General features: G+C 46.8%; 1 protein-coding gene across 5 annotated transcripts in view; it reads left to right on the forward strand.

The window, feature by feature from the left end:
* PC (pyruvate carboxylase) overlaps positions 1–17,135 on the forward strand; it is a 2,561,538-nt gene that overhangs the window by 727,486 nt on the left and 1,816,917 nt on the right. For all 5 annotated transcript variants that reach the window (XM_069644789.1, XM_069644792.1, XM_069644793.1 and 2 more), the window contains one exon: positions 9,299–9,416. In XM_069644789.1, coding sequence (XP_069500890.1) covers positions 9,299–9,416 — 118 coding nt within the window. The remainder of the gene's footprint in view (positions 1–9,298; positions 9,417–17,135) is intronic.

Here is a 17,135-nt window from a genome sequence, read left to right on the forward strand (position 1 = left end):
GGTCCATGACCAATTCACAATGGTTTCTCAACACCCAAAGGCCCAGCCCCCCCCCCCGACAGCCTCCGTACCTTCTCTTAGGGCTCCTGGTCGACTGCCTAATCTGGTTGCTTTATGACTTCAAACAGCTCTCCTTTGCTCTTGCCTGCAATTGTGCTGTTTTATGTGGCTCCGCTTCACTTCCATGGAGCGTTGCAGTGCGTACCTGCTTGGCCTCCCGTGTGACACTCTCCTGTGCGGGGGCAGACAGCCATGTCCGGATTCAGCACTTCTGCCATCGGCGGAGCAGCTAGGGATGCCTGGACCTCCCTTGCCGAATCCCGGTGTACTGCTACGGGCTTCGCTCGTCCTGACACGGGAGAGAACCTCAGCTTGTGGTGCCTCTAAGGAGTGACTGACAGCAATGTTAGTCCCTCTTCCATCTTTAAGGTGCTTGAGGTTTGACCACTAGAATGCTCCACCCAATTCAGAGTGTTGCATTGGGGTTTCCACATGTCAGTAGTTTCTCCTGGAGATCCCACATAGTCAGCCCCGCTCTTCCTCGTCCCACTACTGCAGATATAGAAGTGTTGACATAAGTACATGGGGAAGCTGTCTGGACGGTAAGGAGGGGGGTGAAAGAGGTGGATAAGTGGTGGGAATACTGTGTTGGTCCATGATGCCCTCCCTGTATCCCAGAGGGGGAATCCCTCCCCATGAGATCCTCTCGATGAGTACCACCCCCAGGGGGACTATCAGGAAGCAATCTCACCTCCATGGCCTCATGACAAACGTCTCTCCCTCGGGAAGAGGAGACAATGACGTATGATTAGTCATAAAGCTCTAGCAAAAAAGGGCTGGACCAAGCCATACTCTACACAGCCAGTTAACAAACGGCTAGATGCCCAAAACAGGCATATGGAAGGAGAGACCATCCTTATGTAGGTTCACCCTCAGCCACACATATGTCATAGCAGCATCTTCTGTGTACTCTAAGCTAAAATCTTCGGGTACTTCAGGGTCTGCCACCACTTCTCTCCAGTCTAAGGAGGAGGAAAAGATGCTTAAAGCCTTTGTTAAGAAGGCTTGTCTGAGTTCAGGCCTGTATTTACGACCGGATAATGCCGAAACCATGTTGGCGGGGCAATCAAACATTCTACAGATAAATGGGGGACTTCCTGACTTACCACAGCTTAGACAGTCTTCAGACAAAGCCGGTTTAGCAGAGGAAAAAGTAATTGCACAAGACTTAATGGAGTCCTTACTTGCCCATATTGACATAGCTCGGTGGGGGAGATCTGCGTTGCAACAGACATGAGGGGCATAGCTTTGTTTTGCGCCACAGGGCTCGATAATAGATGTCCAGGATCATTCTAGACCTCCCTTTGTAAGGGGTGGATTTGTTACGCTTTTCTACAGATGTGTTCCCGGACAGCCACATCTGTAGCAATTCTGGCTAAGACAGCTGAAAAAAGTTTTATTCTGGCTCAAAGCAGGTTTGAGCACAGACCCATATCCTTGAGCGAATTCAAGGGGTTCCAAGATGGGGCTCGTCAACCAGAAATCGTACATGTCACAATCTGGCAAGCGCACAAATTTACTCAGATTGTCATGGGTGACATTACCAGTAGAGGTTGCTGCCGTTTGGTCCCAATTCAGCTTTTCGCGTTTTTACCAGATTGATTAATGTGGTTGCAACACTGTCCGGTTCCATTGGACACCATTTCTACCTGTACTTGGACGACTTGCTCGTCCGAGCCATGTTGCCAGCAGCAGCCAAACACACAATGTGGTGGCTCATGGATACGCTATTCGACTTGGGGTTCTCAATAAAAATGCGCAAATCAGAACTTAACCCAACCCAGACATTCATTTTCCCTGGGAATCAGGTGGAACACAGTGAACCAGAAAATATTCCCAACACCATACAGAATCGGGGATATTCTAGCAGCTACAAACCACTACCTCAGCAGGACAGTCGTTCGCATGATTACACCAGCACCTACTTAGGGTCCTGGCAGTATGTATACTGGCAGTCCCATATGCCAGATTGAGAATGAGACCAAAACCAAATGCATCTGGCTGAGAACTGGAGTCGGGAGTGGGGCTCTCGTCAGAGCGAGCATTACGAAGGAGTTGAGATCCGACCTTCTATGGTGGAGGGACCAAATCAACTTAATGAAGGGTGCCCCATTTTATCAGCCACTGCCTTCAGTGGTCATCACCATGGACTTGTCCTTAGAAGGCTTGGGAGCCGCTATGGATGGTCGCTTTCCACAGGACTTGGTCCAGCCTGGACAAGGAAACGGCAGTTCAGCAATGGCTCAGAGCTTTCCTGCCACCTATCAAAGGCAAGGCAGTCCTCATATGGGTGGACAAATCAACGACTATTTTACCTGAACAAGCGTGGGGCGGACCAGCTCGCCTACCTTCTGCAAACTGACCATCATCCGATCTGGGACTGGCTCATATGTCAGAATATCCACTTGTCAGCCATTCATCTACCGAGCGACAAAAAACATGAAGGTGGACAGACAGCAAGTGGGCAATATCCCCAGAGGTAGTGTAGGCACTATTCCAGACCTTGGGGACACACTACTGTGGATATATTTGCCACAGCAGACAACAGGAGATTTACAAAGTGTGCGCCCAGGTTGGGCAAGGGGCACCATTCGCTAGGAGATGCTCTCCACGTATCATGGAACAATCGGTGGGGTAATGCGTTTCCTCCAACCCCCCCCCCCCCGATCCGGAAGGTGCTTCGAAAGATCAGAGACTGTGGGTATTTGGCTAATTCTGGTGTTATCTCAATGGCCAGCCCGTATATGGTACTCTGACCTAGTGCGCTCACCAGACAGGCTCTGATCTGCCTAACCACAGCAGGCCTTCATCTCCTCACGCAACAGTGTTGGATCCAGCGCCGGGAACACTAGCCATTGCAGCTTCATTCCTGTGCACCTAATACTCTGGCATCTGGGACTATAAGATCAGAACCTAGCGATCATTCATTCCAAAGGCCAGGAAAGATTCCACTAGGAGTCGATACAAAAGCAAATGGACGCTATTTTGCCTATGGGCAAAGGACCGCAATACTGACCTTTTATCCTGCTCACTAGGCCGTTTTCTTTTTCATTTCACCTAGCTCAAGCGGGGCTGCAGGTGAACACGTGCCGTATGTATCTGGTGGTTAAATGGGCTCATAGGAATTCAGGTGTCCTTTTCAATTTCCAACCCGGTAGTGAAAAAGCATCTCTAGGGTCTGGCAAGATTATATTCTCTCAGTAAGCTGACCACGTAAAGTTTGGGATCTTACTGTGGATCTTGCTGTGTTAGCCCATATACCATTTGAACCAATGGCCCCGGACATCATAATAGTCACATGGAAAAAAGCCTTATTGGTTGGTCTCACATCGGCACGCAGGGCCAGTGAGATTCGAGCACTAGTAATCTGAGCTGTATTCTTTCACAGGGACAAGGTGGTGTGAGAACCCATCCAGGATTCTTGCCAAAGGTTATATCCGCATTTAACTTGAACGAGGAGCTAGTGCTTCCAACCTTCTTTCCTAACCCTCAGTCAGATGCGGAAAAAGCACTACACTCCTTATATGTAAGAAGAGCCCTAACAGTCTATCTCAGCCGAACTAAGTCCATCAGGAAGACTGGGGCCTTGTTTGTCACATTCGGGGGATCAGCACAGGGTATGCAGGCCTCCCTAGGCTTCTATAGCAGGTTGGGTGGTGACGGCCATCACAGCATCATGCAGACTGCAGAACAGTGTCCAGCCAATATGAATGCCAACAGGGCCAAGGCAACAGCTTCCGCCTTTCAAAGGCACGTACCATCATGGCAGGTTATCGGCAAGGCGGCAACATGCCCCCCGTTCCGTAAGCATTACTTCCTGGACAGCAGCACAAGATCTGATGCATCGTTTGGCCAGGCAGTCTTGAAAAATCTTTTTGCAGCTTAAATTATGCCACTCTCCTCCCGAAGGGCTGTCATCCATTGTAATCGCCCATCAAGTATTTTGGAAAGGGGAAGTAGGTGTAATTAAGTTACTCATCATAGTGACTAATGTACTCCTAGTCCATAGTCCCCTTTCATCCATACAGCCCGCCACCCTCCCCCCATCAAGGTAAATGGTCAAATCCAGATCAGCTGGCCGACATGGGAAAGGGGGACTGAGGTGAGGCGTTGGAGGGCAGGGTCTGCGGAGCACTCATGCACCCGTTACAGCACCCCCGCATTCATAAAAGTTAAAGGGGAAATGCGTTTTTTTGTGGGGAAGGAAGGTTCTATTTCTGTCCCTAGCGAGCGACGCCCATCAAGTACAGATGCAAGGAGACTATGGACTGGAGTACATTAGTCACTATGGTGAATAACTTAAAAATGTTCTTTGGCACCCCCGCCCGGGAATCGGCGGGAGGGCTATACCAGGGCCTTTGGTGGCTAGCTACCAGACCCACAGAGCTTGCGCAGAGGTTTCTGACGAGACTTTTACCGGCTCAACTGCTTGAGGGCCTGCTGCGGGTTGTTACTGGGCCCCTGCCCAGGGATCTTTGGCTTCTGTACAGGCTATTAGTGGAGACTCTGTTTCAGAGGACTATTGCCAAATACCAGGATTTACTCCGAGTATTCCTCAGGGAAGGCTTCTATTGGGTACTCTGTCTCCAAAGAAGTTTGGGTCTCGTACCAGAACCAGTTCTGAGGCCACTTCTTCTCCACTTACCGGGCTTCGGCGCATCCGGGCCTATGGCTTTGCAAGTCCCTGCGCCTCAGAACTCTTCGAGAGCATCAGAGCCAGTGCTGCGACCTAGGTCACACTGCAATATCGGCAGGCCATGGCAGACGGCAGCTCAATGCACTCCTTTCATCATGGTTGCAGGTTCCAATTCTGAGCATTCTCCCAGTGAACCGTCTCCAAGCTCTTCTGAACGCTGGGTGACAGACCATTTTCTGGTGCATATGTCATCGGGCCCGGTTTTTCGTCAAAGGTCAGATGGTCACCCACCGTCTAGGTATTCGGCACCGCCCATCATGGTGCCAGTCTGCAATTGGGCCCAAAGAGCCTCCCAGTGTCCCTCTACTCCAGGACAGTTGTCGCAGGACAGATTTTTCAATAAGTTCCAGGTCCCATCAGGCAGTCTTTTAAGTCTCATGAAGGAGGTTCTGGGCCCCACGCCCATGGTTGTGAACTCTCAGTAGGTCCTTTGGAACTGGCTGGATCCCTTGGGCCAGGCGCCTCTGACAAAATCTGGGGACAGTAGTACGGCCCCTCCTCTGCCAGAAGATCCTCCTTAACTCCCCGCTACCACTAGATCTGCCATAGGGTGATGGGGCTCAAGCGAGTACTTCGGAGGACGGATAAGAGGTGCCCATGTCCGGCCTTCAAAGCCTTTCATGAAGGGATACAGTGCCTCATTTGGGGTATGTCCATTCGGGTTCCAGAAACTCCACAAACAGATTAAGGGTTTTTGTCATCTGCCCTTTCTATGAAGGCCACGGACAGATCTGGGATCCATTTACATCCGGATGTAAAAGGAGGCCTGGAAAATCCTGCGTCAGTCCAACCGGTATCAAAGAAGGTGGACCTAAGAGAAAGGTCCCTCCCGGTTGAGAAGCCTTCATGGGCAACCCTCCAGCACACTGCACTATTGTGGCAGCGGCCAATCTCTTTGGTAAGGGCCTAACTACCTCTGCTTCTTTTTCTACCTAACAGAATTTTCTGAGCTGGGAGGACCGCCTTCTAGAGAAGGAAGGCAAACCGTTTATCAAAACTCTGCCCTCAGCTTGCTTGTGACAGGCTAATGCAGAGGCGGTTATGGCAGCAGTGAATTTTAGGTTTTGGAAAGAACTTTTGGACTGCGACTCATTCCTCCCAGTGGATTACCAGGTTGGTTTCTGCTCTGGCCTCAGCTGGCCCACCAGGTCTTGTAGGACCTCAGGAGGTGGCATTCTACCTCCCTGATGCAGCAGCAAGAGGGCTGGCTGTGGGTGCATCCATCAGGTTCCAGGCTCTACTGAAAGCCACAACATTTCAAAGTATTATGGACTTTTCTTTTGACCGATTGGTGCTGTTCAGTCCGGACATGAGGAGCTTAACAAAAAGATAAATGGCGTGCAAACAGCAAAGTCCTTAACAGCGCTGACACTCGAGCAACAAAGAGAAAGGACTATGAGGCTCCGGCTAGGAAGACCCAGCAAAGTGTCATGAAAGCAGTAGTGGTGCAGAAGCCCAGAAGTTTCAAGTCGACTGTGCAACGAGAGCTGAGAGAGACCGAGACACGCAGCATTTAAACCTGGATGAAAGCTGGCGTGTGAAGCAGACTGGCGAAAAGCTGGAAGCAGGAGAAGCTGAGGAAAGGGAACCCCAACGAAGATACCGATCTTTACATGGTGGTGTGACCGAGAGTCGGAATGTTAAGTCCTGCAATGATCCAAGACGACAGACCCGCTCGCATCATAGAGCGGACACTGAGCCAGAAAAAGAGCATCAGAAAAGCTCAAAGCCAACCTGATGACGTGAGAAAAGCTTCCCATCCTGAGTGCAGGTTCAGTGACACTAACCCTATTGAGAAGAGGTAACTGGGAAGCGGGAGACCCGGGAGGGATAACTAATACGAGTGCATGCATCCTACTCATCCCAGCGAAAGAACAAATAATATTGAGAATTACTATGTGAACTCTGATACAAGTTTCGATAAAGAAAGAGCCCTAAATGGAACATTTAAACTCGTCCCAGTAAAACTTAAGAGATGGAAACCAGTGAAGAGCATTACTGGAACCTTCCTATTCGTCCCAGTAAAACCAAAGAAATAGAGAAACGTGAGAATCAATTTGCAAATGTTTCTAACTGACCCAGCCAGGAAAAAGAGTGGACATTATCAAGAAAAAGTAAGGAACCGAACACATTAAGGAAAAGAAAAGAGGAACCTCAGAAGGGGAAAGCAAGGTGTCAAGGACAGTAGAATAGCTGAAGACCCCCATTTCTGAACTGTACGAGCGGGTCAAAGTAGTTGCTAAGAACTACCTAAAAATACGTTACTGAAGTGCCTAATCGCCCCTTGCGGTCTTGGGAATCTCTTTCCATCGAAGTCCCCCGGGTTCGGGTCACCCCTATAGGTGGCTGTGCCTTCTCTGTGGCTGCAGCTAAGATGTGGAACTCGCTTCCACAGCCGGTACGCACTACCACGGACCACCTTTCCTTTCTGGCGTCTTTTAAAGTCCCTTCTGTTTAGATATTCTTCCCTCCAAGCTAACTCACCTGCACGTAGCTACGGTGCCATGATTCGCTTTGGCATTTGATGCGCTCTACAAATGTCATTAGGATCCGATAAAGTGACTGCTGAAAAGCAGACTACAGGAGACGGGAGTCCTTCTCCTTTGCCTTGGTTCTTTTTTTATAGCAGTAGGGACAGAATAAATTAGTTTTGAACAGAGGGCAGAGGGCAGAGCTTCCTTTTGAACTCTCAGACGACGGACAAGTACCCTACTTATTTATTTTTTTAGGCAGGAAAAACTCAGTTTAGTGCTTGTTAGGAGTTTGCTGCACCATTTCATTTAATCAATAAAATACTTGGAAATTAAAGTTTCAGTCTCTGTCCTTCTGGCCCACCACAATTGCATCACACACATGTGAGGTACAGGGCAGGCCTCCACCCCAAGTTTACATGCACACTCTAATAGGTCAAAGAGCACAGCAATAGCTTATCAGCGCCATGTGCCCTGGGAACCTATTTCAGATGCAGCTGCCTGGACTTCTCCAGCTTTCTGCAGGCATTAGGCACTAGATTCCAGCTCTAGAGCGGATGTGCAGTTTGGGTATTCAGTCCTAAGGAATCTTTTTCGCTTCAGCTTGGAGCCACCCTCCCTTGCTTGGCACTCTGCCAGAAGTATGGAGGATGGGGGAGGTGATGTTATGAGTAGTGAAACGTTATTCACTGTACTGACTACTGTACCTCTAGTCATATGTCCCAAATCATCCATGCACCCACCCTCAAAATATGTAGCTAGGTTCTACTAGATCAAGGGACTGAGGGCAAGGCGCACGAGAGGCGGGAAGTGAGCGTGGTCACGCTATGCGCACGTGGTCCGCTGTGTGCACCCTAATTTTTAGATGCAGAATCAGGCTGTTCTTGCTGAAGGCTCCGATCCTGTTCCTGCCCTGCTGGAACTCCTAGAAGTATGGAGGAAATTAGCATAGGGGATTAGGAGTACAGTAGTCACTCTGGTGAATAACCTTTCCTTTTTAACTCTTAAGCTTTGGATATTAGGTGGTGCATGAGTGCCACCTATAAGGCACAACTATTGCTTTTAGAGTACAGATAGTAGGATATGAGATGCAAGTTGGGATACACAGTTTATGGGGGGTTAAGTAATGCACTCACTCGTTGACTGACCTTGGTCAGGCGAATTCCCATTCCCATTTCCTGCCCCTCACCACCCAAGATCTTTCAGCTAGCGCCATCACTAAAATCAAACGTTGTGCTACATAGGACCTCTGTTATTTCAAAGCAGTCTGGGAGTGAACTGCTGAATTGCAGCTGTAAATGAACTACTGGTGCAACAAAACCTATTTACCAAATGCGCCTTCTGATTTAGAATCAGTAACTCTTTCCTCCATATGTTCCTTACACTGAAGTCCTGTTGGAAAAGAGCACTGCCAAAGCGCACACTTTCTTCTTCTGTATATGTTTTAGATGAGCATTTTCCAGGTACTGCTGTTATATGTCCAGGTACTGCCAACAGTTTGCAGTTGCTGCCGTTTTATGGCCAGGTAGCATCCTTACGGTAGTGCCTGGCAACTACCTACACAAGCCAAAACTGTTGGTTTTGCCAGTTATTGTTCTGTAATGTTCCTTGCACATTGCCTGCCACCAACACGGTGACCATCATGGCTAACACAGCTATGTGGTGGTGTCTTTTCCAGCTGGTTACCGCTTGGATTCAAAGAATCTGATTGAAATAAAATCCAGACATTCATGCTGGTCCAATCGATCCGATTTTCTCATGTTTGAGACCCGAGAGTTCAGGTCCGTCATAGGGTGCTTTCAATGTATAAAAGCGTAAGATCTGCCTATTCCAAATGCCGCCCGATTAAGCAGCTCAAAATGTTGTGAAAATAAGATGATTGGGGGACAGTCTGGGTCCAGTTTTAAAAGCTTGTTCCTTGTGATGTTCGATGCAAGGAAGTCCGTTATAATGCAGGGTGTTGACCTTTGACTTGATCTTTTGAGAGGCTGAAATTATGCATATGATGTACAGCACGAAGGATCCCATATAAATGCACCCACAATCTAATGATGCCATCTGTTGCCTGCAGGAACTGGAGGAGAATTACACCCGAGCTTACTCAGAAGCCTTGTCTGCATTTGGAAATGGTGCATTATTTGTGGAAAAGTTCATTGAGAAGCCTCGACACATTGAAGTTCAGATACTGGGTAAGCGTCTGGTGTGTTCTTTTAATCGGGTTCGTCCTGCGTATAAAGGCAGGCCATGAGTGGCAAGTAACAGGGTGACATGGGAGCGCGTGCACTGTTTGGATGGAAGATCCACAGGCTCTTCCTTGCCTTAATAGGACCTTCTTCAGTTCCCAGGTGATGCAAATTCTGTCACCATTGTGTGTAATTGTTCCTTTCAGTGCTGAAGCTTTTGTGAAACGTTTCTGTGCAAATATTAGTTATTCCAGGGGGGTCAATGATGTTCTACCATAGTGATAGGGATTGGGGGGTCTTTGCACTCCATTACTACGATCAAAAACGTTTTTTTTTTAGATAGCATTTTTGTTCATTTCACCAGATAAATAATGGGGGAGCAGCGGTTGGGTTATTAATAAAGGTAGGGGCGGCTGCAGGGTCTCTTCCCCGCATTTATTTTCTATGAAATGTGCAAATAAATGAAGAAAAAACACTCACGTTTTGGGCTTCGCAGTAAAAAATGCATTGTATTCACCTAGATCTGTGAAATCAAGGATAACTGGTGGCTGGAAGGTTTTAAATAAAAAACTGGTATTAATCTGGGGCACTCTTACAAATCATTGATTTTCAGCCTTCCTTTACATTACAGAAGGGAAAAAAACACATCCGAAATGGACTTGGTAAACCCCAAATAGGTTTTCCATATGACACCCTTCTTTGCTCCCAAGCTTTGCTTTTTACCCTTCTTGTAATTCAGTTAGTTTTATTCACTCGAAATGACCCAACACTACAAATCCCAGCAGGCAATTGATGAAGTGAAAGGCCAGTACTGGTATATGGTGCATCTGCTGACATGGATCCACATGGCAATACTGAGCCCAAAAGGGGCTTTCCATGAAGTGCTGCCAGGTCGCTTCGCTTCTGCACGAGACAAACCCACAAACCCCATCATAGATCTGCTTAAAAGGGCATTATCAGTGAGGTGTAGCTCGAGTCTCTAGGCAAGCAAACGTGTGGGACCCTCGTCATACTCTACAAATTAAGGTGATTTAATAAAAACAGGTGAGTGATGTATGGAAAGTTTTTAATAAATCCTAACCATTAGTATTGCTCCAGACCACTCTCTAAACCATTACCTCACTCACAGCAAGTCCAAAACATGTCTAGGATTTATTTTTTTTCCTCGGCAAAGAAGATATTTTGTGGGATTTTGGGTGGACGGTTTATATTGGTGGCAGGACTGAGCCTGATTTGCATATGCTGGTCTCCTTTAATGGGACGATGGGCATGAAATGGAGGGTGCTCAAAGCAATGCAAGTGGTTATGATTAATTAATAGTTTTTCACTTATCGTGTATTGCCGTGTATTGCAGTGAAATCAAAGCCCATCCCACAGACAAATGGACGGGGAAGCGTTGAATTTGCCTAAAGGCCTGTCTTCTGAGAGGGCCTGCTAGGAAATCTGGACACTACTGGTCGCTTTACCCCGCGTTTTGTGTTTACGAGTAAATATGTATTTGGGTTTTTAGTTGTGTGTTTTTGTTTTAATGGTCTGTTTGCTGCCCTCCTTGGCAGCTGCATGCTTGCCCTCCTTGTTTGCGGATTGTCTGGGAGCGGATGCCAAAGGGCTAATTTTACTGTGCAAAGTCGACGTAGTTGGTGGTTGTTAATTTTTAACCCAGAAAAAGAAAATATTGACTTCTGCACACCAACACACTTTATCAGAATGGGCTCCAATAGAGCAACGAGACATTGTTTTATTTACCCAGTGGTGGTGTACATCATACCGAGCCACCCTCTGCTCAGCAGTAGGTGGGGGTGGCATGGTTGTTCAACGTTCTGATTAGCAGTGATCTTTCAAAATTGTCTAGCCTTTTCTTGTTCCCACTATATCTATCCATCTATCTATCACACACGGTTGGCCCTTGCCAAGTTCCAATCTTGTTTTGTACACACAGAACATGCACATTGCTTCTTTGAAGTCCCAGGTTCAGGCATTATCCAGTGTGCCACGCGGCCCATTGATCTCCACCTTGTGTAACATTAAACCTGTCACTTCTGCTAATCTTACAGCTTCATTGGACATTAGCTTTGATTTCTAGAAGTTTTCTCAGTTTGTTCAGTTGACTTTGAAGGATCTTAGGGTGTTGGTGTTGATTCCACCTTGGGAAAGGTAGCGGTCTGACCTGTGGAGTGGGTTGGGGTTGGTAACATTAGTGGGATTGTTGGGAGCAAAAAATGAGATGGATCTTCTAGTTTGTGAGTTGAAGTCGTGGTGCGTCTTGGGTATAGCAAATGTTTGAGTTCATTAGTCATTGTGGTATTTAGATTGCTTCCAATGTACAATCAGCCTACAAAGAAAGATATTTGAGATGTGAAGTGACACAGTAGTAATACCATTTAAGGGGTTATATAACCTGTAGGTGGTGGTTTGTGACAAGTTTGACACATGTAGTTCAAAGGTGGCACGTTAATGTGTGCAGTATGATCTTGTGCTAGTAAGGGACACCAACCACAAGCAGATTTGTGTTTTAGGGCGAGACCGTCTCAGGAACAAGATAGCAGTGAGTGGGGTTGGGATGAATGGGAGAACAAATCTCCTTAAGTGTGAACAGGGAGAAGATGAACAATATTTTCAGCTGTGAGCTTGTGCAGAACGAGCATTGGGGAGCAATCAATTAAGGGCAGTTGATCCTTGTGTGTTAGTCCAGTAAGTTGGAATCTGAATGAGGTTGTTTACTTTTCCAGCATTTGGGAATCATGTCGAGGTAACTGCGTTTTGAGTCGGGGTGACCACGGTTTGTGCGATAGCGTTTTTCTTTTGTTTTTCAACTGGCACTTGGTGAAAGAGTAAAGGGGCAGTATTCAGGCGGTGTGATCTCTAATATGCCTGGTAGGGCACTGCCTGTGGGAGTTCATTGTGCAGACTGGGTTACCTGGATGCTCCCCTTGGGATGGAGTTTCGTTAATTTGCCTTGAGAGCAGATCGTAGATCTTGAAGGTCTGAGAGAGAGGAGGATCGGCTAGGCATTGCTTTCAAGTGCGCTTTTGTAGTTGATCAGGTGTTGCCTTTTTAATGGTTAGTCGAATATTGTTTGTTGAATGATAGATATATGTGAACGTACTGCAGTGGCCTTGTAGCAGAAAAGGCAGAATCCTTCCTATAATGACTGTTGTTGCAGGGTCTAGCTGCAAAGAAGGATGAAAGGGCAAGGTTGCTAAATAATATGTGTACTTAATGGTTGAAAGTCAGGTTATGGCAATCTAGCATAGCTGTAGTTTCCTAGAAGTGTGGCTGAATTATTGAGAAAACGGGTCAAAGAGGTGAGCGTCTGAGGAGCTGCTTCAGAAACGAGTAGTAATCCTAAGAATTCCCAACGCAGACCCCTCTGCAGTATAGAAACACGTCTATGCCTTGCCGCACTGATGCCTTGGACTGGTGAAGATGGCTACATGAACTCCTATAGGCTTTCTCCCAGTTGGAGGGCTGCTCCTGATGATTTGCGTCGGCTCTTTCTGCTCTCTTCCGTGTGCTGTTTGATCCACAAGAGCAGAACCGACCAAAGGTTATTAAAGGTCTCAAGAGGAGCGCCGTGCAGCAGGAAAATCGAGAATTAATGACAGATACTCAGACGAAGGCAAATTGTGCCAAGAAGCCAAGGTCGTATCAGCTGAAATAGACCCACACTGGATACAATTAATGAAGAGAAGAACAGAGTATCCTATTCAGAAAGGTCACGATAAGCCACAGATGGCAGATAGCTGGCAGAATTAAATCAAATGCACAAATTGCATGAAGAATAAGATGGTGTCACGGTGTTGAAATCATGTGACTGAGCAAGCAGAAGGGATGAAACTTTCACACCTACGCATGGACTTGTGCCATGCCTAGAAGCCTTAACTTTTCTAGACCAAGAAGCAGTCTCAAGGCCAAAAGACAAAGAAATAATTGACACAAGACCACTGAAGTGACGATTGATTGTTGGAATAATTGGAGGGAGGCTGGGGGTACAGAAGATCTCCCTGCACCTGGCAGGCTATTCTGCACGCTACTAAGCTAGTGGAAAAGTATGAGTGGGGTAGATGCCAACCCAATCATAGTGAACCAAGTAATCTAGGGTCCTATAGTTGATAGAACTAATGAGGCGTCATACTTTTAGTGACGTCTACAGTAGGCATTTTGAAGGAAGGGCTTAAATGCCCCACCTGACACTGTTTATCCAATCCCCTCACTTCGTTACCATATACAGATGTAATACCTATATTAAAGTTACCTTCCTATAACCAATCAAGTTGCATGCTAAGTTTTGAGATATTGCATGTCGGTGATGATGAGTTTTTAGTATAAATTGTTTTTTCTGAAATTAATTGGAGTTGAAGTGAGAAGGAAGATCAAGCGATAGCTGATATTCATAAACTCCCTGTTTTTTGTACTTGCCATTAAACAGATTCCCTTTGCCAAACTATCGAGTTGTCATTATTGGTTTGATACAACAGTATTAATCTGCATCTCCATCCATCTCGAGGGTGCTGCTACTCATCTTAAAATGCTGTTGGGGCACCCCCAGCTCTATGGGCCGGCTGGGGTCCTACTGCACACTTGGTAGCCGAGATTAACAAGTTACTTACCAACTGTAACGTTCTTTCGATTGGATGTTCCTCCCACGTATTCCTCATCTTAGATATATCCTTATCTTTAGCTTTGCTGCTTCGGAAAATGTTTTCTCTCGCTCTCCACCAGGGGGCGCTCTTCTTGAGGCCGCGGTGTCGATGTCCCTCGGCGGCATCCGTCGAGCACCGATGTCATCCGCTGTATAAATGCCTCGAGCATGCCGTTGGCTTCAGTTGTTTTTTCGTATATTGTAACCCATGGATTGTAATTAATGGCGTGCCTCTTTTGTCCCAAGCCTCAAAAGAATTTAGTGTGTAACTCACGTAAACTGTACTGTGGGGTTGGTTGGGAGGGTCGATGAGGAATACGTGGGAGGAACATTCAATCGAAAGAATGTTACAGTTGGTAAGTAACTTGTCCTTCGAATAGATTGTTTCCTTCCACTTAATCCTCATCTTAGATAGACTCCCAAAGCAGTTTTGTCTTGGAGGTGGGAATACAGAATTTTTCTAATCGTGTACGGAATGGAGTACAGATTTAGCAAACGGACTTCCTTGAGAAGAAGTAGAGTCCAGGGCATAATGTTTTATAAAGGTATGCATAGATGACCATGTGGCTGCTGCACAAATATCCTGTACAGGGATACCCCTTTTTAGTGCTGTTGAAGTTGCCCTGCCCCTGGTTGAATGAACTCTCTGTCCATTTGGTGGTTATTTCCCTGGTTGAATGAACTCTCTGTCCATTTGGTGGTTATTTCCCTGCCAATCTATAGAATTCTGCTATAGCCAAAATTATCCATCTAGATAATGTTTGTTTAGTTACAGCAAGTCCCAATTTGCAGCCAGTGGACTCCACAAAAAGTTGATGACACTGACGTATTTTTGCCAATCTTGAGATATAGAAACGAAGAGCTCTTCTGGGATCTAGTCTATGTAGTCGTTCCTCTTCCTTACTTGCGTGAGGAGGAGGGTAAAAAGTAGGAAAAGTTATTTTTTGTGACAGATGAAAATCCGAAACAATTTTTGGCAAAAATGATGGTTTAACTGTAAGTACTACTTTGTCTTTATAAAAGATGGTGTGAGGAGGACCGCTAGAAAGCGCCTGCAACTCACTTACCCTGCGGGCTGATGTCAATGCCACAAGTAGTAGTGTTTTTAAATTAAGGAGCCTTAACGGACAAGAGTGTAAAGGCTCAAATGGAATGCATGTGAGGAATTTCAGAACGAAGTTCAAATCCCACACAGGAACTTGAATAGGTATTGGTGGGAACACATTATTTAGACCTTTTAAGAATTGAATTATTAAAGGTATCTTGAAGGAAGATCCCAGGGACTGGAGGGAATGCGTGCAGAAATGGCAATGCCCAGTACACCACAAACGCGTCCCCTAGAGCTCCTTTCGGGGGAAATTACCTAGAGCAATACAGTTTGCACTTCCGGTTGGTACCGGTCGCGAACAGATCCACTTGAGGGGTGTTCCAAAGGGCGAAGATCTCTTGAATGACTTCCTGAGACTTCACTCGTGGGACACTGTGCTCTGCCTGCTCAGAGCGTCCGCTGCTGTGTTTTGCTCTCCGGCTAGATGAATTGTTGATAGAGAGATCTCTTCTTGTATTGCCCAGAACCAGAGCTGCATCGCCTCTCTGCACAGTGGTAGGGACCCCACTCCTCCTTTTTTTTGTTGAGGTAGTACATGGCCACTGTGTTGTCCGTCATTATCGGGGGAAGGAAGGCTTTCAGCGCTAGTCTGATCGCCCTAAGCTCCAAAAGGTTGATGTGTAGTTTGGCCTCCGATGGATACCAGCGACCTCTAATTGTCAACCCGCTGGTGTGAGATCCCCACCTCGTGAGTGAGGCGTCCGTTACTACCGTTATCTCCAGCCATGGTTGCCAAAAAGATTCTCCTTCTGAGGATATTATGTCTGCAAGCCCACCATTGAAGATCCTGTGCTACCTTGGCTGGAACCTGCAAAAGATCTGACATTTCCCCTGAGAATTGGAACCATTGAGTCCTGAGAGCCCATTGAAGGGATCTCATTCTCAATCTGGTTTCTGGCACCAGAAAAATGCAGGATGCCGTCAGACTGAGCCACCTGAGAAAATCGAAGGCCGGAAGATACTGGGCATTCTGGAATTTTGTTACCATCTGCAGAATGTGGTGAGCTCTCTCTTCGAGAGGCGAGGCTTTGCCCGAGCAAGTATAAAGGACTGCTCCAATAAACTGAAGTTTCTGTGATGGTATCATGTTTGACTTTTTTAAATTCAGAAAAAACCCTAAGAAGGAAGATACAAGTCCTGGACAGATGATCCTGGGCTTGTTCTGGAGAACGTGCCCTGATCATCCAATCGTCCAGACAGGGATAAACATCAATCCCCCCTCTCCTGAGACTCGCTGCCACTACCACCATCAACTTGGTGAAAACTCTTGGGGCGGAGGTTAACCTGAATGGCAGAACTCAAAACTGATAGTGAGAATTGCCAATCGCAAACCTCTTGTACTTTCTGTGCTTGAGATGGATTGGCACATGAAAGTAAGCATCCTGAAGGTCCAATGATACCAACCAATCCTGGAGTTGGAGAGCCTAAAGGATCTGAGAAAGTGTGACCATCTTGAACTTGTCCTTCCTTAGGAACTTGTTCAAGTTTCTCAAGTCCAAGATGGGTCTCAGTCCTCCCTCTTTCTTTGGAATGAGGAAATATGGGGAATACCAGCCCTTGTTCCTGTCCGCAACAGGTACATGATGTATTGCACCTTTCTGTAGCAGGGTTAAGACTTCCTGCAACAGGAGCGGATCTACATTTTTGACAGAGTTGTATCCCGGTGGGTGATTCTGAGGTTTCTTTTGAAAAGGAAGGCAGTAACCTTGGGATACTGTTTCCAGTGCCCAACCGTCTGAAGTAATGCCCCGCCATTCTTCCAGATGCTGTGAGATCCTGCGTCCCACTGGGGTCTTGTGGGTCAAAACCTCAGAGTGGTTTTGCGGCAGCTGCAGCAGCGGCTGAAGGGACAGACGCCGCTGCTGGGGCAGGTCTAGCACCTTTTCCTCACCTTTTCGGGCGAGGAAATTTTTTTTGACCTCTGACTTTCCTGTCCTCTTCCTCTTCCAATTGAGGAATAATAACGAAAAGGACG

Source organism: Ambystoma mexicanum, chromosome 2p (genome assembly GCF_040938575.1).
Source record: "Ambystoma mexicanum isolate Mex_15411 chromosome 2p, UKY_AmexF1_1, whole genome shotgun sequence".
Classification (NCBI taxonomy): Eukaryota; Metazoa; Chordata; class Amphibia; order Caudata; family Ambystomatidae; genus Ambystoma; species Ambystoma mexicanum.